At 41.4% G+C, this 24,332-nt stretch overlaps 1 protein-coding gene across 1 annotated transcript in view; it reads right to left on the bottom strand.

Annotated features, from left to right (window-relative positions):
- Nucleotides 1–8,983, bottom strand: part of gria1a (glutamate receptor, ionotropic, AMPA 1a) — a 96,083-nt gene extending 87,100 nt beyond the window's left edge. The window contains 2 exon segments of the mRNA XM_049585871.1: nucleotides 8,193–8,327; nucleotides 8,481–8,983. Of these exon segments, the coding sequence (XP_049441828.1) occupies nucleotides 8,193–8,327; nucleotides 8,481–8,568 (223 nt within the window). The 5' untranslated portion in view covers nucleotides 8,569–8,983.
- Nucleotides 8,984–24,332: the final 15,349 nt, after the last annotated feature.

Genomic DNA, 24,332 nt, shown 5'->3' with positions numbered 1-24,332 from the left:
CTGCTCATGTTTTTCTTTCTCCGATTTTTTTTAGGAAGAACACAGTGTTGCCAGGTTCAATTAGCAATTAACTTTGGACTGATATTATTACTGATAAGAACATTGGACAAAACTACACAAATAAGTCATAATAAAATGACATCACTCTTTTCTTTCATGTTGAGTCACACTTGCACCCCTCTGTGAATATTTCCTCTGCATCTCAGGCCACATTTACGCCGATACGTTGCCATTTTGAAACTGTGTTTTAAAATGGAAACCATCTCCATCCACATGAGTGTTGTTGCACCGTCTTTACTTACACACCTGAAAAAGAAAAATCGCATGACCATTCAAGTACAGTGCACATGCACGTGAAGAGGAAGCAGATTTTCTACTCTGCAGTTGGTTGCTTAGCTACAGAAAATACTACGGAGATGGCAAAAAGTAAGATCAAAAGTAACACTTCAGGCGATCGAGATTTAGAGTCATCGCAAAGCAAATACAGTGACCTATTAGAGCATTATCAGGAGCATTACCAGGAGCATTATCCATCGCCACAGGGAGCCATGGCAGTGGGACAGCAGCTACGCTACCCACACAAGAAGGATGAAATCACAAGAGGTATGTAAGCTCAGTTATAATGTTTTGGCTTGACACATCGTGACTGTTAAGAACCAATCTTGAAGCAAATGTGGGTGTCTGCATCGTCATTTTCAAAAGTCTGTGTTTATACTTGTCCCAACTAAAACGCAACCGTGGAATTTTCAAATTAAAACCGTGTCAGCAGCATTTTTAAGGGTCTCTGTTTCAGGGGCTCCAAAATGCCAGAGTAGTGTTGATGCTAGGTGTAAATGTTGCAATCGTTGTGTTTTAGAATAAAAACATATTAGAGTGGATCCAGCCTTAGACACTTCGACTTAAGCAGCTGCTAGTAATAAATTAAACAACTTATTTAATAAACTTCAACTTGCAACTTGGCATTGTGTGGGAAAAGAAGTCACACCTATTTTCTTTGCAAACACCCAGCTTTCTGTTGTGATAATTTATTCTACCAGTGTCCATAGTTGTTTACAACATTAAACTATCAGACAAAAAATGCAGCATTGCTTTGCTCAGAATTTTCTGATTATCCATGTCAGACCTATGACATCACATCCTGTTTCTCTGGGACCTGTGCCTTACACCATTCAACTTTATCAATAACTTAATAAATACATCCAGTACCATAAAACTTGGTTATAACTATAATGTTTATGCTCATTATTGAACAGTAATATCACTTGGCCTCACTGATATTATAGTCTTGATTTACCACAAACATTTGACCACCCCTGTACTTGACCTCAACCTGTACACTCCCTCTGTGACATAGACTTACATACATCCCATCACCCGACAGTAATTCATAACTGTCCTCTAGGCCCGCCCGAAGGGAAGCACCCCCCAGCCTCTCATCTGTTTGGTATCGATTGGCTGGGCAGGCCTCTGTGCGGTGCTCAGTTCATTGATTATAGCAGCCTCATAGATCCTCTTCCAGTTCTCTTTAACCGACCCACAGAGACCTGGGAAGACACTGCTGCCTACATCACAGTGACAACCCGAATCGTCTTTTCCATGAACACTAATTAGTTTTAATGAAAGCTTTATTATCGCGACGTCTAAACCGGACACAAAATCAAATGCGAGTTAGAGATTCGCAAAGCTTAAAGTACGTCTAATTCTGAAATGTTAAATTTTGTTGCTAGGTGCAATATCCTGCAGACAGATTTCAACCCAAAATAGCCAAAGCTTAGCCTAAATCTCACCACACATATGCAGGAAATCAAAGGGAAGGGTAGATGATATAGGCGTGAGCCTGCAGGGGATTTGACATGAAGCTAGCGATTCACTGACGTCCTTATTACAAACCAAGTCAATAGCAGATTATGGTAATGTGAGATCTAACTGAGGGGAACAGTGACTAATATTCTCCATGTACACACACCATCCCTGGCAGTTATTTTTAACCACTGGAAACATGTAAAATAAGCCAGTCCAGCAAAGCGCTTTCACCGCACATGTAAAAGCAAAGGCACGTATAGAAAGAGAGCCAGGATCCATAATAATAAATGCTAAAAATACAGGCACTCTGCCACTTTATGACTTGGTTTGTATATGTGAGCGGAAGAGAGAAGACAGAGAAATGCAAATTAGCTCCAGTATCCTGTCTCACATTATGCCAACAGTGTTGCCATCGTCATTACTTCCCCAATGACTCCACAGGCGGGAAATAAAATGAATCACATCGCCATTAACATTCAATGTCTCTGTCTATTATGTTTTTCCTTCTCTCTCCTCTTTATTTTCTCCATCACCTTTGCCCTAGTCCACCCAACCCCCCAACCTCTCGCCCCCTGCTCTTTAGGCAGGTGCCAGGGAGTGCGTGTGAGCATGTGTACGGGTGTGTTTTTGTGTGTGTGTGTGTGTGTGTGTGTGTGTGTGGTGGGAGGGCTTGCTTCTGGAGGAAGTGGCTAGTCATAAGAGCCAGCTGATGAGTATCACCCTCATCCGGAGCTCCATTCATCTCCATGCACAAGGGCCCATTCACCCGCTGCTTTTCACACTTGCGGACCCCCAAGAGCCCCGAGCACATTCCCACACTCACACACGCTTACAGAGGTGAACTGTCACTCACTCAAGACATCCTACACAGATGCCAGAATGGGCACCCAGATGCAAACACGCGCAGAAACACACATGCACACTCCTCCACACAGGCATACTAAATAGAGACCCAGGAATAGGCTGCTTTTATCATCTGACTCATTATAAGCGGGCCCTAGGGCCCTTCCTTACAAACATGTCTCTATAGCCTCCACATCCAAAAACTCTTTCAGAGCGAGTGACACACAGCAGGCAGAGGTGTCACTTTCATTTTTGCCGTCTCCCTCCACTGTGAATCTTTCTGACACGCTTATTCCACAGCCCACCATCATACCCATGAACTGCAGTGATATGCGTGGCACACTGAAGAAAAGATGTCATATTTGATGGCATGGCGCAGAAGACTGAGAGGGTTGACTGGATGAAGGGAAAATCTGTAGAAATCCTGTAGTGCTGAGAGCTCCTGGATCTAGTTAAGCTCTAGGAAAACCTGAATATTGGCAGTGATCCTTGATCAAATAATCAGTTTCAAGTAGTTTTCTGAAATGTTTTGGACAAGGATATTTGATCTCTGTCAGTTTTTCCTTTGCAAAAGAGCTGCTTTTACAGTTTCATCAATTTCTGAATGGATGATGGAGACAATTCCACCAATCAACTGCTTACAAAGGCAGAGAAAAGGCAGTCAACAGAAGGTGCGCCATGCTGCATGTTGGCCATTTGAGTCCAAATCGCCATGTTGTTCTTTAACTGTATGTGTGCTGGCGCTGCTGTCTTCCCACTGGGTGCACGCTGTGACTAAGACATCATTCTACCCCCCCCCAATCCCTCTCTGCTGCTTTAGGCACCATGTTTTTTCCACAAGCGACATCCCTAGAAACGTCAGCTGCAGCCTGACTCTCATATTCAAATAACATTCCCTTCTGAGCAGAGGACCATCTCATTAATGAGGGCATCTTGGGTGCATTTGGTTTCTTTTTGTCGGGAGGGGGAGCGTGACTGTTTTCTGCAGCTCTTACTGTGGTTTTTAAATGCATTCCTGCAAAATTTACCACACTATAAAGCTGAGGACAGGACGGACTTCATAAAGTCTGTTTTTATGAACAGGTAGGGGAAATTAAACTAAATAATGTGCAATGTGTGTAAAGTGCGGGGATAGGGAGCAAATTTCCTTTTAGTGACAGTGTTCAACATTTGCCAGCCGCTAGCCCTGAATGTCTATAAATCTGCATGAGGGCTGTTGCACATAATGCTTTATTTCCAATCCAATTCAGAGCTCATAACTAAATGTCATAACAACTACTACAACCACATTACATTAAACTTGTGTGTGGGAAAGGCTCTTAGATTCCTAGATATGAACGTTAAATGGCCACTGTCAGTCTACCAGCCACGTTAGGTTTGATCCACACAGATCATAGGTATTTTGGAAACAGGGTCTTCTCCTCCTTCATTTTCATAAAAATTTTCATCCACACGCACTGTTAAAAAAAAATCTCCATCCAAATGAAGATCGCAAAAAACTCTGAAGCTATCAAGAACATGCCAAACCAACAGGCGGTGATATAATCATAACCCTAAAGTCACACAAACAAGACGAAGATGTTGTGTAATCAGAAGCCTGAAAAAAGCTATTACCAGAGGGTTACCTGCAGCAGTGACCGTAGCGCATGCTGATGCCTCTATTCCTCAGTATAGTAGAACAGTAACTGTACATTTATGTGTAAACACATAAGTCCTGGTAGCTATTTTAGAACCAGCACAACAGCCATGTTCGCCATTGCACAAAATGTCGCCTCATTTGTGATGCCTCCCAAAGGAGGTGATGGCGCACATTCTGAGGTCTCAAGCCAGAAAATCAGTTTTACCTATCAACACGTCAACAGTGAAAATTAAGTCTCTGCAAATCTTCACCTTGAATGGAGTTTTTTTGTGACCTAAAACACAGCTGTGCTGATGAAAGGCCAAAAAGCATTTTTAAAAAAAGGGCTGTCAAATGTACGCATGCACACATGGACAAGGTCTTAGTTCACTAAGCTAGCTCTGTAAAATAGTTAACAAGTAGTGTTCCATGGATAGCCAGGATGGACTTGTAGTTTCTGCAGTTGAAGATACAGTTCATATGGAGTTTTTAAAAACTAATTGGTGCTTTTATGTGCAGCTATTTGTTAGTGCCAAACCTTTGTATTAGTAACTGTCCGTTTTATCATTTAGCTGTTCGTCCCAGTGTCGTATATTAGTTTAAATAAGAACATAGTGATCCATTTAGAGCGTATGTTGTTAAATAAATGCTGCATTTATTTCACTTAATATGTCATACCCTCCATTGCTGCTAATAAACGTAAGTGATCAAAGCTGTCATGTATTTTAAATTGAACGTTTTTAGTTGTCCATTAATCTGCTGCTGATAATGTTTATCTAGTCATTGTGTGGATATGGAGATTTGCTTATTGTTGGGGTTTATTTACATTAGGATGAATCTGCATGGTTTATAACATTGTTCATCTGTTATTTTTGTGTAGAGACATACACTAACCACCAAGTGGACAAGTGTGTGGTGACTGGTGTGGTGAAAGTATTCAGTAAAACTCCTGTTGGCTATTCAACACACTGAACCAGAGAAGATAAAGGTTATTGAGAGTCAGTTCCCGAGACTGTTTTGTTTTCTAGCAATCACCATGAATCAAGATTAGCCTGCAAAGGAGCCCTCAGTTCATCCAAGACCCAGCATCTGTTGACCTAGTTATTAAGCCCACTACGACCTTAGTGAGGGGCAGCGCAGATGTTTGTCACCCACTGGGTTACACACTACATCGGGAAGCTAGTGAATCGGACTGTTCAGTTTCTAGTGCACCCATCAGCCAGCATACAAGCCCTCCACGCTGGATAGTGGTGCATTAGTGGAATCCCATCAAAGATCTTCAAAGAGAAAATGATCATCATCTTGCTATCTAAGAGCTGACCAGCGACAGAGGTGACTTGTACAGGAGCAACAAGGAGGAAAGAGACTGTGGAACTGCATCAAACAACAGATCATTTGCCTATGGTCCTTAAGGCATTCGGAGCAATTAAGCAAATGATGGAGCAGGTCATAATGAGCACGGTTGATGAGCAGTTGAGGGTTTCAACACTGACAGAGCGGGAGTTAAACCCAACCCAGGTTCCTGTCCCCAAATCACAGTTCCACACTGCGGAGGGCTAGGATGCGCCATATGCACTGCAGAAGCACATTTGTTACCACAGCCAATCATGAGAAGATCATGAGCTGGTGGAGAAGTCCTTTCATATAGTCAGCTGTTTCCAGAGTTTTGGTTCAGAAGAAGAGGCGAAGGCTCTGGCGGTGAAGCTTTGCAACCTCCGGGCTACTGGAGGATTCGACGTACTATAGTGGGCAAGCAATAACTTGTCTCTCATCAGCCATCTTATTGCAGATGCCAGATCTACCTGCACTGACCTTTGGATCAATCATGGCCAACCACACTTCTATGAATCCCCATTTGCTTCACATTGGAATTGTTGACGTGTTATCTCACGAGCACAGCCCCACTGATGACACCGTGATCACCATGCAAAGTATCTACCAGACTTAGGGTATGCTGTCCCTTTTACCACCCAAGCTAAGATTTTGATCCAAGGTCTTTAGGACAAGAAAAGAGAGTGGGATGATCCAAGGCTCCCTGACAACCTCCTACATGCATGATAGACCCAGCAAGCAGAGTTACCTGACCCCTTGAAGATATCACCGCCACACTGTTATATGAGCCCAAACACTGACAAGTCAGAGAACAAGAGAGACATCTTTGTCTCTCTCATTGCATCAAAGAATGTGTACTGCTCAGTGGCTTATCTGGTCACAGAGAGGATAGACAGAAGTTGCAGTCCTCGCAGGAAGATCTAGGATTGCACCAAATTCCAGTGCCACAGTTAGAACAGAATGCTGCGTATTTTCCACTGCTGCTGATAAGGGTGAGCAATAGTACTGAATATTTTAAAGTAAAAAATTGTATTAATGGTTTATAGCTTGGCTTTGCTCTTTTATAAAGAACCATGCACTGAACAACATATGCATACGCGAGTTGTGTTGACTGGTGTGGCAACAGCAATACGGAAAAATCTTTGAAAACAATTCAATGCCCCATCCCTGGGCAGACGTCTGTCACTATTCAATGTACAGAGCAAGAAAATTTAAAGTATATAGAGAATTTGTTTCTAAGACTTTCCCTCATTCTGAGTCAGAATGTCTTTCGTGTCTTAAAAACTGCATCATGTTTTTTTCCACTCCTTTGTTTAGTCTGTGAGCTCTAATATATCTCTGCGACTGCATCCAAGCCAGTGGAAACGGAATAAAGACCAGTATTTAAATTCCAGACGCGTCTCAAAGTGGAAATGCTAAAATCAATGTCTGAAAGAAGTAATCAAATGTCTGTCACTGAAGCACACACCTGGCAGAGAGTCAGGAAGGCGCAGTTGTCAAAGGGTATCTCCTGGAAGTGTGCGACTTCGCCACAGTGAGTGTGAGTGAGCCACAGGCAAATTCAGAGGAGCCGAGGATGGAATGAGAAAAGCACGGCTGAAAAGCCTCAAGGGCGACAAACTCTTGTCAGAACACAAAGAGGGGATAAGTGCAGGGTTAACAAAGAAGAAACAATTTAGACTGGCATTTCTTTTGTCGAGCTAAGACATGAAGTTATGTTTGGCTGGCATAATGGCACACATTATCACCCACAGGAGTATGGCGTCCTCACTGCTCTGACCAAGGACTCTGCAATGATTTTTTTCAACTTCCTTCTTGACCATAAATCTCACTTCCCATCACCAGCATGCTATGATCTCCATTTAAAATGCAACACTTATCCCTCACATCACTAATTAAAGAAGCTCTTTCTGTTGAACATATATATTAATGAGGATCAGATCAGAAAGATCAGGGTAATCCCAAAGTCCTAAAAGTTGAAATATGTATTGTGCATGCGTGTGCGCATGTCTTTGTTAAGGTTTTAGGGAGGGAGGGTTTAATAGTGTGTGTTCTGCCAGAAAAAGATAATCGGATTGTGATCCGTGGCTAATTAGAAATGCACTTAAAGAGTCGTTTTTTCTTCTTTGTGCACATCGCCTGGGAGCCCTGATCTGCGCTCTGTCTCTTTGTTTTCTCTCTCGGCTAAGAGAAAAGAAAGGCGCACAGGGATCAGCAGCAGCCGTTTTCAAATTCATATAGCTGTAAAAGCTGATGTTATATGACTGCTGGGTCTGATGCTGCAGAGGTTGCTTTTAAATCCCCGTGGCTTCTCCAGAGCGCAAAATGCACGCTGCAATTATGCAGAGGGAAGCAGCAGAGAAAACAAGTCCTTCGCGGTCCCACGCAACAGTTACTAAGATAACCTACGAACAAACGCGAGTCTTTGCAGTAGGCCTATAATATATGGCACCAACCTGCGCAGGTTTTATACCCGTGGAGTTCCAAGCGCTCTTTATGAAGTCGATAAACAGATTAAAGGGAAAGGGAAAGGGCTGCAGGGAGAGAAGGGGAAATGCCAGTAAATATAATCTGCTTCCAGTGAGATGATACTTACAGGCATATGTCATGGAGAAGCTATTCCCCATCTTGACCATATCCACCTGCGGCACCAGTTTGGGGATGTCCTGGTGGTGAGAGAGGGCGAAACGAAAAACCTCATATTCGTGCGATTCGGTTGGGAACAATCCTCCTGTTGAGCAGCAAAGAAGCAGCAGTTAATGTTGGACACACTGGACTCAAATCAAGGGGGAAACACACAGATATTAAAAGAGACATGAAGCAAACTTGCATTAAAGGTTACAGTGCTGAGACCAAAGGTCTGATGCCTGTGCGCCATTCTCACCTATATTGATGTTACTTGGAAAACTTGAGCTTGATCCCAAGCACATCCCCAGTAAACTGGTGTAGAGAATGGTGAAGCTTCGCTGCATATTTCCTTTTGCATTGGCGAAGGGAAAAAGAGCCGAAATCCACGCATAGGTTTGTCCGTGTGTGAAGTTAAATCCCCCGCGTCTCCGCCACTCCTATCGCCTCCTGTTAGAGCAGCACGGACACCGACATCGATTCAACACCGAGACAGTTATCGCAATGGCGAGAGGAGGCACCTTTCTCTCTCCTCTTTTCCCTCTCTCTGCTGATGCTCTCTTGTCCTTGGCTGCTGTTGTATGAGACGGAGAATGACTTCAGCATTAGCCGCACTGCAAAAAATATGCCTGGCTTTTGAAGCTGTTGAGCCTCAATGTCAATTTTTAATATTTCTGTCTCTTAAAATAGCGGATTTTCCCCACAATGCAGCGAGATGATTTCTTGTTTCTTGCCTGCAGGGACATTTCGGTTCTTTAAAGGAATGTCTGGAAATAAGTGTCAATGCAACAAGGTGGAACTGAGCAGATCGCTCAATATCATCATCGATAAATGAGAAACATCCCAGAATTCTGCAAAGAAAACAAGTGATATCATTTCACATGACTGAAGGATGTCTTCGCTTCTGAATCAAACAAAATAACACTTTAAATGTCGATGCCTGACAGAAAGGACTCGCGGACTGAATATTTTTTGCAGTGTACACCCTCAGAGCGCACCCACAGGTCCCTCAGGAGACGCACGGGATTTCATGGATATCCATTCACTTTCCTGCCCTGCAAAAGTATGCACAATACTTACCCACAACGTCTTTATGATGTGCTTTTATTTTGTAGTAAATTATTTTTTGCATTTTTTTTAAACAATTTAAAAGAAAGGGGTGTTACTTTTGTCCATATTCTGCATCTTGAAATTCTTCAAACAGTGAAGTGATTTAAGGGATATGAGGAGGCGTTTAGTATCTGCATATATATATATACAGTACAGTAGTGAGTAGTATAAAAACAAATAATATAATATGCAATCCAGTTTGGATGTAAACCCCCACATTTCATTTATGATCTTGTCTGTTTTTAACCTTTCCACGTTTGCTTTCCTCAGTCATCTCTGCGCTGGATCTGCAGCCTCACACAGGTCAGGTGACGCAGGGGCGTTTCTAAGCTTTGAGGACATCCGGGGCTGACCCAGGACCTCTGTCAGGGGGTCCGGGAAATCTGCAGCTTGGTCTTTTGTCGTCTATTTTGTGTCAGTCAGTTTATTTTCATTGTAAATTAGAAAATGAACAGTGGGCCACCAGGCTCCTTATCTGGCCCATGGACCATAAGGTCCTGATCACACAGGACACATTTTAGCAGCTGGGGGCACCTTTTTGTAATAGATTTTAATGAAGCTTTTTGCTTGCTGTTTCTGCGCTCTAAGTGCCTGGCGTTTTTGCTGGAGCACTCTGAACTCCTCAAGTTGAAAGAACTTCAGCTCAGAACAGAACAACGCCTCACATCATCTCCGCTTTATCACCATTGTCCAACAGATGACTTTAGAGGCGGGCCTTCTGTGGTGGTCATGACAACAAGTTAACAGCTGGCAAAACAATGGAGGTGAAACTGGTAGTAGCGATTGCTGGATACCCAAAGCTATACGGCCCGCCGATAGACAGCAGGTTGTCAAACTGCCCCCGTGTCATCCTAAAATGTGCCTGGAGACAGCCATCAGCGAGGTGAAGCTCCTGGACCAACTGGTGATACTCCCCATGATCCTGCCTCTTTTTTAGGGTCTCATGTACCCACACAGATCTCCGTTTCCTTGTGCCTGACAAACTATTAACTGACAGCCTCTCACCCTCAACCAGAGCTACAGCAAGTCTGCCTGAATAATTTAGGGACTAGATACTAACTACTGTTAAATAACTAAAAAGAACAAACACTATATTGATTACACAGGAATGCTAGGAGGTGATGGAGTGGTTGCCTGGCAACAATAAAAAGGCACAGTAGGCTTTTTTTTTATTAGTGGCATTTGGTTAAAAAAAAAAAAGGTAGTGCAGCATGCATCGTCCTGTGTGATCAGGGTCTAAGTTGAGTATCACTGTTTTATACTATTCAAGGATATCTTTTCCTAATTTTCTAATGTTTCCATGGTCAGCAATCATCTTTGAATCTCAATTTTCAAACCAACCTGGTTAAAGCATAGAACACCACAAACCCACGGTAACTGGGCAAACTCCATCTGCTGATGAATGAAAGAAAGATCATGTGACCAACAGCTCTAGACAGCTACTAAATGATCCTCTGTTGAAGATGTTAGTAAAGATTCTCAGTCATGGTAATCTTAAGTGCTATATCATAGGCAACTGGACTTGCTTGAGTTTCTTGAAGACGTTTCACCTCTCATCCAAGAGGCCTCTTCAGTCTTGATATGTTACATCTTTCTTTCTCTGAGAACTGAAGAGGCCTCTTGGATGAGAGGTGACACGTCTTCAAGAAACCCAAGCAAGTCCAGCTGCCTTCGATGTAGCACTTAAGATTACTCTGTCGGTGTTTTCTCAACGGCTGTTTCCAAAATCAAGGGTGCATTTTTAACTTTTAATTTCATCTCCCATTACAAAGAGAACCAAGTTTAATTTCAGAGGTCTGTTGCTGCATTGAAAACATTTGATGGAGATGGTTTTTTCTGTACTTCATCTTCAAAAAGGCAGCTTTACTTTGGCACATCTAGTATTAAGGGAGTCTTGCTGTATTATTTACATCCAAGCTGACATAAAACGATGGCAACTGATATTTTACACCTTTGTGATGCCTATCTACTGGCTTTTAGATGAGATCAGATGATGCAGTCAGTAGTAAAAAGACCAAATATGATTTTCTTGTTTTTAAAATGCTGCTGCTGCTTCCACACCCTACAGTTTTAGCATGGTAAAGACAATGCTCAGATGAGTCATTCTTGCCTTTGCTTGGTTGGTTATACAGGATTAGAAAATAAAAACAATAAATGGATGGCAACATCTCCACCAGGGATAACTGCACTTTGGTATCACGGGGAGCTGAAGCACATGGGATTTAAATTGAAGGTAACAATTTCAAAGATTTAGAAGTTCTAGTAAAGGGGATGTAAACTCTGGAAATGGGTTTAATATTGCCAGGATTTATTCTTTAAACTGGCCAGTTTCAATATAAAAAAATCTTGAATTCTGAATGTGGAAGAGGACTTTTGCTTTGCATGCTCCCCCTCCCTCTCACACAGTGCAGGACTGGCAAACAGCTGATAAGGAGGGTTATGATTCATACCATGTATTTACAGACAGCTACAGCCAATTATTTCCTGAAGAAAAGGTACAAGCCCCCGTGCTTTTGTACACAATGAAAAATTAATCAGCACTGGCGATATTCACATGAGATTGATTGCAAACCACACTATGGTGCAATGCCCCGGTGCTTGTTTAGACAGTGAAGTGGTAAATCCTGCCTTTGACACAATTAGGATTAGGGATGAGCTCACTTATCAGACCAAGGCAGGGCTCTTGCTCTGGTTAAAATCACTTTCCCTACTTATTGTTTCTACAACATGAAGGCAGCCATTAACACATTTCTCCCAGAAAATGAAATTTAGAAGATTAGGAGCTTATGGTGAATTAGATTTTTAGTGTTTCCAATTGAGCAGAAACATTTGTGATAAAAACTATGTCTCTGCGTGAGGGGCATTGCACACTTGAGCAATACAAATGCAGGAAGTAAAAGGTTATCTTATCTATGAATGATGGACGTCCTATAAATACAGGCAGAATGGTCAATTTTCTTCGCCTTTGTTCAAAATGATGAGTGGTTAGCTGAAACAGAAATGGTTGGGCAGCCTTTCAATGCAATACTTCAGTTTTTTCTCACATCTTTTTGGCATTTTATTCTCTGTGTGCAAGACCACATCTGATTTATGCATATTTTACCAGCCTGTTTCATAGTGCATATTTCAGTGTTTGGGTGCGCTTTGTGTGTGCGCGCGTTTGCCTGCAGTGCCCCATGTGTAATGAATGCCATGCAATCTTTTTTAAACTCCTGATTAATGCAAATAGATCTCAGAATAGCATTAGTAACGATGGCTAAATATTCTATGGTGCTAAGTGGAGGAATAACAATCATGGTGCTTGTTGTTCGAGGTAAAAATATCATCACCATCAGACAGACACTATGTAACAGAAAGAAGGAAATACGCTGTCTTTTTGTTCCTGAAGATGTCTTCATCATGGATCATAATGTGAGTGTCTGTCTGAGGGTTTTTAATAGAAGTCTATGTGAAGAGTATAATGAGGCTAATCCGTCAAAATCTGCTGGTTCCACTCCAGTTTGAGTGAGGGGGGGGGGCGAAGAAAAACTCCCCAGCGTGTTACTCCTATAATTGAGCCACCACACCACTTGTGCTGTCAAGTACTTGTGTACGTCATACTGCTGGAGGCAAACTATAAAAAGTATGTTGTTGCAGAGGTGACAAAGAAACAAAATATGTCAAACAGGCCGAGGAGTAGATGTGAAATAGCAGAATAATGTCAGCCTGCCATAGATAGCTCTCCAGAGACAACAGAAACTACTGACAGGATGAAAAAAAAAATAGTACGGATGATGTTGTTGGATATGGTCAGAAATTGATTTTACAACAATGCAGTCATATTTGGTTGAATACACGGTCTACTCAACCTGAATCAATCAATATGTTGGAATGAAACAACTCTAGGTAGTGTTTAGTGCTCAAAACAGAGCATCATCACCAAACTCTGAGCTCTACAAGCTTGTTAGCCTTTTATAGCTAACTGCTATGGTTTAACTGTCCCTGCATTTCCTTCATGTTAAGGTATCACTACTTACATCAACCCCAACAAACAAGTTCTCATGCAAACCAGCACTAAACTGTAAGCATACAAAGTTAGCAAATTGCTATCTTGTGAACATACTTAATATTAGGGGTAAGGGGAAATAATCGATACACCATAATATCGCTATATTTTTGTGAGGAAATATCCTATCGTCACACAGTGCCAAGTATCGATTTCTTAATTAGGTAAATTATTAATATGACAAATACAAATTAAAGTTTAGGTAACGTACTAGAATATTATAATAAATTGCTTTTCAGTCCACTAGATACATTTTGCTGAACAGACGCTGACAAAATTTTCCTTTGGGGACATTATTTACAGTTGATAAAAGGTAATCACAATATATTGCAATATATTTTATCGCAATACTCAGCATATCACTGCATTTTTAAAATCACGATAATATTGTATTGTGACTAAAGTATCATGATAATATAGTATCATGAATCCTCTGGTGATTCCCATGCCTTCTTAGGCCCAATCCCAATACCCCCCCTTGTCTACTACCCCTTAGCCCTTGGCCCTACCCCTAGCCCTTGCCCACTACCCCTGGGCCCTCAAAATGAAGCAATGAGGGGTAAGGGTAGAAATCTTTCCTTAGGAATTGGGACACCACTCACTACATCACCGCGTCGGTTACGTTCACGCATACATAACTATTTTAAACAGGAAGCTGCTGGCCATCTACATCTCCAACTGGCATCTACAATGGAGTCTCATTCATCCTACCGTTCGCCGCATTCATCATGCTTCGTTTGAGGAACGACTTCTGCTTGCTAGATAGCTAGATAACCAGCTAACATTACAAGGCAGCACAGTTATACTAACTGCCGTGTTATCGTAATGTGAAAAGTCCAACAGTTTTGCAGAACAAGACAGATGACAGACGCCAGATAGTGCAAGTTAGCTAGCTAGCTAACAAGCAACTTGACGACAGTAATATTAGCTACGTATGAACTTTTTTCCCTGTCTCTTGCTCGGTGGTAGCCATGGCGACATCTACCCCTTGCTGGCAAGTCAGCATCTGAAATCCCTCGCTCTGAAGGGCTAGTTTCATACCTACTACCCCTCGTTATGCCCCCTACCCCTAAACGCCAAAAGGAATTGGGACACCACTACCCCTCGCGGGAACGTGCAAATGTAGGGGTACGGCCAAGGGGGGGTATTGGGACAGGCCCTTAATATCTAGTTAAAGTTAGCTCAAGAGCCAGATATTTTTCTCAAGCATTAGTTGAGACTAAAGGTGTTCACAAATATTGTACTTACATTTGTGAGATGGCCACAAACATGATTTCAATTGAATGCTAATGTTGCTCTGTGTCTGCTGGGTGTGAAATCAGTTAACTGTTTGTAACATGTTAGCCACCACAACTTAAAATAGAGGTATTGAGGTTCTTTATTTCTAAACTTGCTTTGGTGCCCCCTAGTGGTCAAGGATCAATAAAAGCTTTAATTAACTTTTCTTTCCTTTTAAAAATCATACACACAAATTACACCACAAAGCCCTATGAACTTTTATTAGCTTCTATCCATCTGACAATCAATGAATATATTATTCTTATTGTTTCTTGGCCTGAAAATAATGAAGAACCAAAAGGTTAAAAGCATCAGTTTTTAATATTGGTATTAGCCTTTAAAAAAATGACCTCTGTTACCTCAAAAGTAATTATAGCCCTGATGACGACGAAAGGCCCAGACACACCAAATCGACATCAAACTCGTCAAATAACACCACTTTGTCAGTGATTTCAGCATCAGACACTGATGCAAAAAGGCACAAAACCTTTTGTGGAGGAACTAAACACAGCCTAGTGACGAATCATACCACCATGAAAGGTGTGTCAGTTTATAATGCTGCCAAACAGCATAAGTAGCAACATAATAAAAGGAGCTGGACAGTCCCTGTAGGGCAGGCGGGAGGCGGAGGTGGATGGGTCCAATAAACCATGGACTTTCACACAGGAGCCTGCTGTTTGCGTTCTGTGTGAATGTTGAGCCAAACCATGATGGTTTTTTCAAAGCCTAACCACATACTTTTGTTGCACAAGGAAATAAATGTAAATACAAGGTGTTTCAATGGTGTAGTAAGTTTGTTTTGAAAAATACTGTATGCATGTCACAAGCAGAAACTGTACATTTCTTGTGAAAACAGAAGATAATTTTGAAAAGACACAATGCATCTAACAAGAATGCGTTGACGCAATGTTCAAGAACACCTAGCGCGTCATATGTAGACGTAAAGCAGCAATATTTGACGGGTTGGGATGACGTGTTGAGTGCAAACAAAGGCCGACTGTTGCATTGCCTCGGACGCCTTTGTCATATCCAAAATTTACAGTTGAACTCATGGCAAAAACAGCAGCCAACAGCCAAGAAGCATGTTGTGTTCTGAGACTGCGTAAGAGGAAATAACTTTGCATACCAGCAGGTGGTGGTAGTGTGTATTCATTAAATAAGGGAAAGACTGACAGGACAGATTCAACATGCTAGTTAGCCTGTTAGCACACAACCCTATGTTAAAAAAAACTAATGACATAAACCGTGTGCTAGCAAACAAAATAAACCTTATATAACAAGTTTGTTTTGCCGTCACAGCTTCTTTACCTTTGTCATTTATTTGCTGTCTTCACTTCTATTTCTCTACTCGTGCACTGAGTTGAGCTGCCAATCGGAGTGATTTTATTTACTGACAGGTTCTGCCATCTCCAATACCAATTCAACATGCTGAATCAGCCAGAAAAACGCTGACAAGGGCCAACAAGGGCCACAAAACCTAGGGCAACAGATGCTCACATTGACCGATGGCCAGCTGTTGGCTTGGTGTGTCAGGGCCCTAACACATCCCTGTTTTGCTGATACTGTGAGGGTAGTTTTGTCAGTTGTAACAGTGGTTTACAAGATATACTGTAAATGTTTCAGTGGTAAAAATGGTAGCATATACTTTTTTGGTAAACACAATAAAACAGACTGAGAGCCTCCCAGATTTTTATTACAAATTTCATCAATTCTATGAGATGTTCCAGTCCATTTGCCTTTGAGAAAACCAAACTGTGTCAAAGAAGGCAGAGCAGTACAATTGAGTGTGCTATTGTTTCCCATCCTTTACTAACAAAAGAGAAAAAGCATAGCAAAACACAATCTATACAGCACTAGATAGTGTGAAAATTGTCCTCCCACCTCTCTCCATGTGCTCTCTCAGTTGTGCAGAAGTGATCAATCTTCATGTCACACACAGAAATCAGTAATGGATTCTGATAGTTTTGGCTTGTTACTCGCTTTATCTGCACACTTGATTACAGCACTTGTTGACTGACTGACAGACACTGTGGAAGTGCACCAACCTTGGACAAATGCCTGGCATTATTACAGAATCGATAGGAAGCAGACCGGCCTGGACTCAGTGCATGCCGGATTTCTGCTCTGTACCTTAATTGGGATGAGTTATATTGACATGTGGCTTAATTAGTCGCCCCTATAATTGATTCGGCAGGTCTGCCCAGAGAGGAGGCGTGCCTTTTAGAAGTAGGGGAAGATTGGGACTTTTGAAAGTACTGAAGTTGTGTCAGAATTCATATGAACTGTTTAAGAGGAAGATAAGGTATTTTTAGTCCTTTAACGGAACGGAACATTCAAAGCAAAATATAGCAACTATTGGCTCAGTAAAGATTTAGTGCATGAATGGTGCCCTGAGCACTCTCTGCACTGCGGTGGACAGTGTTCATACAGCGGTTACCAGTGATATCAAAACAGCACTGTCATAGAAGTGTACACCTATGCCCACCCTCTGGTTCCTCCCTGGTTAACACCACTAGCTCTGTCAGCATGGTTGCCATTCTTAGCATCGTTTGTGCTGTTAGTACATCCCACTTCCACAAACCATTTTCAGTATGGTACCTTTGGAACCAAAAGTAACCCTTCAGACATGGTACCTAGACCCTTACGTTTCCACCTCAAGCAGTACTCTTAAATGTGGGCGGAGATGTTGTCACTCACTGCTCCGTCCAGGACTGACTGTAGTTCCTCATTACTGGTGATACAGAGGGAAGTCTGCGCCTCATTTAGCATCCACACAATGAGGTTGCACGCTGACATTTTCAAAACAAAATAAAACAGGCTGCAGTGAGTCTCTCTCGATGGGATATTTAAAAATAGCGGGTTTGTGCATTTAGTCCTTCTAAGGCAACCTCAGGGGTTTAATGTTAGTGAAACCACAGAAATTACGCTCCACAACGATTTTTTTTCCAGAGTGAGGATTATAGTATGTGCAGTTCACATAATCCAGTCACAGTTAATATATATAAACACTTGAAGATCCACTCATTACTAAAAGTGTATGTCATATAAAAACTAAAGGAATGGTCAGACTTGTCACAGTGAAATTTAAGGTGGGCTGATCGATTCACGTTGTCAACTCATGCATTGAGTAACATTATATGTTAACAACCCACCTTTAAAGTTGCCGGCATTCGGCCCAGTGAATTAATTTTTTTTTCTCCAACTCCAGCTGCTGCTGGAGGCGCAAAACATCCTTTCATTTTATAGTTACAGTCTGCTAATAAAACTCTCCACAGTATGAACAGTGGTTACATGAGCCTCAAAACCAGCCACAACTCAGCCCTGAGCAGAGTGACTGTCTGCTATTGACCAATCAACAGACTGCAGTGTTCACAGCTCCACCTTTTAGAAACAGATCTGTGTGCTAGGTACCCTAACAGAAGAGTGACCAAAAATGGTAACGGTACAGAGCAGTTCCATTGGTACCATCCACAACTTTTCACAGTGGAAACGGAAAAAAAAAACATACTGAACTGAGCTGAACTGAACTGTGCCGTACTGCTCAGTGGAAATGGGGCTTTAGCTGCTAGCCGCCAGCTCAGTCACGTCCATGTTGTGAGCTGTGTGCAGACAACCTCTACATCATATAATGAATGAATGAATTTTGTATAGATCTCCTTTAAGGTATGCTTCTTTTTCTAAAGTGGTTTTGAACAGACATTATATCATGATGTTTCACATCATTACAAAGACAGTCATATGAATTTACATGAATAAAATGTAATTAACTATGTCACATCTGATAAATTCATTGACAGATGCATGATTTTTAAACATTTCTCTTATTAGGCTACGTGTCATGTATCACGTATTTCGTACATGACATACATTTATTTTATTCATAGGAAAAAGCTACTAATATTCTTTTTTTACTGTTAAAAATTCCACGTAAAGTCCAAACCTGCAATGTTGTAGTCCATCTATTAATGCTCTCTGACTTCCCCAGCCTGCCTTTGGCTTTCATCCTCAAGCCCATCCAGGGGACTACTTCAGGAGACATAAATCTTCATAAAAGGGTCACAAATGCATACTATATTTCTATTTATTTATTTTTTCAATAAAAACCATAAGCTCCAAAAACAGCTGGACTCTGTTTTAGTTGAAGTCACTCGAATCAGAGTAAACAGTGTATTTGTAGGGGTCTGGGTTCAGCCTCAGGTTTGGTGTGCTGTTGAGTTTTTACAGCAGCTGGACACTGTATGTGAGATTGAACCAAAATAAACAGTGCCTATTTTTGACTTATCCTTTAAGAAAATCCCCCTAAAATAAGGTTCAGAAAGGAACCAATCTTCATAGTTACACCGGTTACATGGCAACTGTTTTTTATTCATCACAACAACAAGATGGTTTAAAAAAAACTATTACAAGTGAACACAGTGCTTACTACGGTTCACAAATTTCAAGTATTTCCAAACTGATTTTTTTGGCTCAAAAAAGGGAAAAATTGAGAGAATACTCGTCCTTCTTGTTTCATATTTATACTGTAGTGAAATGAATAGAAATCAATCGATGCCTGTCGGAGAAGAGAAAAATTAAAAAAGGCACAGCAGTACTACTGTATTGTAGCCTACGAGCTGCACCATAGAGAAACACTGGCACAGTCTTTTCAGTTACCAAATTATGGACAGGCATTGCAGATGGTCACACTTATTTGTAATATTTGTATCATTCAGCGTCACACACCCAAGGAGGCCGTTTATACTCAGAGAGCACAGTCAATCAGATAATGTCAATTATCACACAGACATACAGTACGCACAGAAAACCATAAGTGATGTGGGGAATAAACATGCTCTGTTCCCGTCTATCCTTTTGTTGCTATTCAGGTGTTCTCTCCCTCTCTCTGGCTCCGACTCTGCCTCCCTCTCCCTCATATGCTACCTGCATAATTGCCTTTCCCCTCCACTGGCCGCGGGGGAAGTCGAGCTCTCACAACGTTACCGTGGTAATACTGATTGATGGAGTCGATACTTGTGCGGTTCCAGAACATCGAGCATCGGCGCACACAGACATGACAAATTTCAGGGAACAAATTATAATGGCCTGATTAATCCCCTCTAGGGAAATGGAAATATTGTGAATACCTATGAACTCATGGAGGACGTAGAGCCGTACAATAGGACCACACTCAGGGGGCTTTTGTATCCATTGTCTCGCTGTACACATACAGGGGGGACGGATGACGAAGAGGAAACTCATAGCTAGGGCTGTCTAACAATGCGTCAAAGGACAGCCAATGATAAATCAGCCAAATTTCAAATGGAGATTTTTTTTTTGGTGACATGATGGGGAATTCATCTCTTTCAAAATCCTTGGAAATTATTTTCATTACTCACTTCCTGATTAACAGGAACTCACTGTGAGCTCGGAGGAAATGGTACTTCAGTGTACAGACGGTGTATCGCTTTTAAAACCCAAGTATCTGTAACCTATCAGTTTACAGCCTGCTGATTTACTTTCATCACGACTCACTGACCTGATGTTCAGTATTGACTGTGCAATAAGAACACATATTACAGCAATATATTGTGTAATACATCAGGCTACAGAAACCCATATAGGGAGTAAGTCGCTCATCCAGTTATTACTGATTTGTTTACTTGTCAGGAAACTTAAATGACAAACAGTTTTATGTTAATAACTTAAAACCCTATGAAACCATATAAGAAAACTGGCAAGTGTGTATGACATGCTATTGTAAAGACAGGTCGAATTAAGCTAATTAAAGTTCAATAAGGTCAAATAATTAGAGAAAAAGGCAGGATAATGTCTTGTTAAAACACCTGTTAGCACAGTGAGGTGGTAGGTATCTGTAATTGTGGCTTTTCAGTGATAATAATCAAAATATTGCAATGAAGAAACATTTGTCCTTTAAATGAAAATGCCACAGTGTAAAAATATTCCTGTAGGTGCCCACTTCAGAGTAATGAATTATGAATTTATTAGTGTGTAAAAGCATTTTTCTTAATGCTGTAGCTCATCCAGGCAGCAGTCTAATAACTCCTTTATATACTTGCGGGTAGTTTAATCTACAAGCAGTACATTGTATTTTTTCCTGCTTATTTGGTTCAGTGTTTTACACAGATACAGTAAAAATGTTGCTAGAAATGTTATAAAAATGAAATACTCTGGTAGAATATCAGTACCTCAGAGTTAGCACATGAATAAATGGGCTTTGGTTGTTGTTTTTATTTCTCTTTTTTGTCTGTGTCCTACCTCTGAGCTCTAATAACCTGTGTTTATCCCTGATTTAAGTAAAAACACCTGTTTCACAACAGACATTTTGTTACTAATAACACTGACAATATCTCCGTCCTATTTAAGTGAGCCAGTGCACACAATACCAGGACTGAGACTGACTGTATTATTTACACCCATGCTTTTTCCCCATGACATGTCAAAGTGTCCTCCGTGGAAAAAGATGTTTTATGTAACCCTGTGTGTGAGGTCGTGTGACCTGGTGTCACTTACATCAGACTATGCATGCATGACAGCTACGGCAAGCTCCGTGTGTCGCAGCAGTTTAAAGTTTTTACTGCATGTATGATGGTCAAATTAATTATGACACCTTGGTTTAATTACAATAAACAAATTAGACCACTCTTGTTTTCTTAATTGCTTTACTGAAGATGATAAACACGTCTTGTTATTTACATAAAACCTTTTAGTCTCTCCACCATCTGCTATTGTGAGGAACACACAATTAACAATTAGGAGAAAATCATTTTATTAGCTTTTTGTAAGATGTGTTTGTTGCACATTAGTTATGATGGTAAAGGGATACATGTCGGGAGAGTGTGCTATGACAACAATAAGTTCGAGAGGCGTTAATTGATACGTTACCTAACTGTCCCACTATCTAATCATTTTGAATATCAAGCCTGACATATCTGTATGAATGTTCTGCCTCCGCTTACAAGCATTTAGGATCAATCAAAACGAATTAACGTTCTGCACAGCTAACAGGTTGAGCTCAAATGAGATCAGACACGCTTACAGGGACGGTCAAGGGGAAATGAATGATTAAGAAGACCCTGAGCTGTCAATCTCACTGACCAGTGTGACCAGTGAACTGCTTTCACAAGAAACCTTTCAAAGTAAGAAGGAAGCTGCAATAACGGGTGTCTCGGCTATTTAGCCAGAAGGTAAGAGAGAAGGAATAAAAATGTATTGTTTAAATTGTTCACATTATTTTTTTAGACAGTTGACTCTAATTATTACACGCAGCTGGCGTCAGTGGCCTGAGAGAGAAGCAGACACTCAGGCCTTGGAAATCTTTGTTTAAAAAAAAAAGAGAAAATTTTGGATGCAGAGTAATTAATTTTCTAATCATGAAATCCCTCAGAAACCTTTGAGGCTGGTTTGAATAACCACTCGCTGTCTCTTTATTCTTTTCTCCCTCTAACACTCACACACACACACAGGGTTCAATATCATGGCTCATGTGTTGCAGTATACATTGCAGGCGATGAAGTTGACAGCTCCTTCCCATGAAAGCAACCGTGCATTACATATTTGCCCAGGGAAATCACTGCTGGCCCAATCAATTTGGACTTGTGTGTGTGTGTGTGTGTGTGTGTGTGTGTGTGTCTGTGTGTGTTTGTGTTATCAGCGGTGCAAACCTTTACTGCCGCAGCTGCACGGGGTGCCATGAGCTCGTTAAATCAGCATCTCTAATGATCTCAATCGCCGCCTGATGCAGTCTGACTGACTCAATACTCGCAGAGGAAGTCTTGGAAAGTGGGAGAGAAAAGCAGAGGTGGAAAGGTCAGCGACAAGTCACTGTAGAAGAGACAGGAGAAAGAGCGCAGTCAATAAAAACAGCAGAACTTGAGACTTTTCGGCAAGTAGAAACTCTCTCACACACACAACACTCTCAGCCATTCAACAAAAAAACTCCAGTAAGCAGAGTAAACACTTCATCATTGCCCCAAACATGACTCCTAGTCAAACCATACGGAAAAATCACACTTGCTGGTTGCCTGTTAAACCTTGAAGCTTCTCTTCCGCAGTGCACATCTTTCTGCTTTGATCACATGGCAGAACTGTTTACAGCAACACTCAAAACAGCATTCCCCCCCAGGTGTCCTGCGGTTTGGATGGAGTTATGATTCAGTAGTGAGCCTGATATATAGCGGTCTGCTCTTGGGCTGCTCGAGCTGTGCAGAGCAGACAAGTGTGAGTAATACTGGTGGACATGCCCACTGTTACTGGGTCAGCCACACATGCACATAATGCATATACAAACATGCTGGGATGTCTACTGTCACAACTGTAGAATACATGTGACTGCAGCGTACTGTTACTGTATCACTACATTCCCTTCATCTTCTCGATTATGGAACAAAAGGTCAAGGTAAGTCTGTGTGAGACCCCAGTGCACTGCAACTGCAAGAAAATACATGCAAACAGACAAAAAAAGAAAATTAATAAAACTATGAATGCATTATTAATCGTCATTGACTACTGGACAGAGCCAGGCTAGCTTTTTTCCCCTGTTCCAAATCTTTATGCCATAATGAGCTAACCGACTGCCAGCTCCAGCTCCAGATTAAAAATTATTATCCTTAAAGGAACATTTCACCCCTATACATATTTTTCCTCTTACCTGTAATGCTATTTATCAGTCTAGATTGTTTTGGTGTGAGTTGCTGAGTGTTGGAGATATTGGCCATAGAGATATCTGCCTTCTCTCCAGTATAATGGGACTAGATGGCACTCAGCTTGTGGTACAAAAAGTGCCAAAAAATACATTTGAAAAACTCAACAGCAGTGACCCCTCCAAAAATCATAACCCAGTCACTTAAAATAATTCACAAACCTTGTTGTGCGCAGTTTTATTTAAGAACTATTTCCTTTATACCCAAGTACACCCGCCAACTGTGTCACCGTGCAGAAGGAAGCGTGCATCTACTGCTAGCTCACCAAGCACCACTGAGCTAGCTAACATTACAGCTCAGCCGAGGATGGCGTTAATAAGGGTTAAAACTTGCACTGTCATGAGCATGACCTTCCGTCCATCAGCAGATGCCTGCTTCCTTTTTTCCTCCTGCCGCTAACTAAGAATTTTCCTAGTCGAACAACAGTCGTCATTTAGGGCCATTAGTCGACTAGTCGCCCACATGTTTTACGATATTAATCCAAGCATTAAATGATATATTTTGGGCGGGGCAACACAATGGTTCGAGTTCAAGGTGTGGGAAAAAATAGTATTAGTAACATTGTTAACACTGTGCTACATTACAGAGAAATACAAACCGTACTAATGAACCTTCATTAATATAGGCCTATATTTTATCTACAAGTGCACATCACACACTGAGCGAGCCACCTGTTAATGACGCTGTCGGCAAAGCAGTAATGATTGTGCTAAGTGGCTAATAGGCATGTAGCTACTTCCATGTTTCAGATGATACGTCATGTTTGTAGTCGACCAATGAAGATGAGTTTACATATCACCTTGGGTTTGTCCTTCACCTTCTCAAAATGTTCCCACACTTTGGATTTCCTGCCCGACATGTTATTAACTAGTCTGTAGAATAACTGCAGGCACCAGCCCTGTAAATTAAGTTGACTCCTGTCTGACTGCTGAGCATGAAAAAAAGGGTGAATGACTCGCAATACTGCAGGACTCTCTTA

Source organism: Epinephelus fuscoguttatus, linkage group LG9 (genome assembly GCF_011397635.1).
Source record: "Epinephelus fuscoguttatus linkage group LG9, E.fuscoguttatus.final_Chr_v1".
In the NCBI taxonomy this organism is placed as follows: Eukaryota; Metazoa; Chordata; class Actinopteri; order Perciformes; family Serranidae; genus Epinephelus; species Epinephelus fuscoguttatus.
Note: the sequence above shows the minus strand (reverse complement) of the source record. Positions and strands in the feature narration are given on the sequence as shown.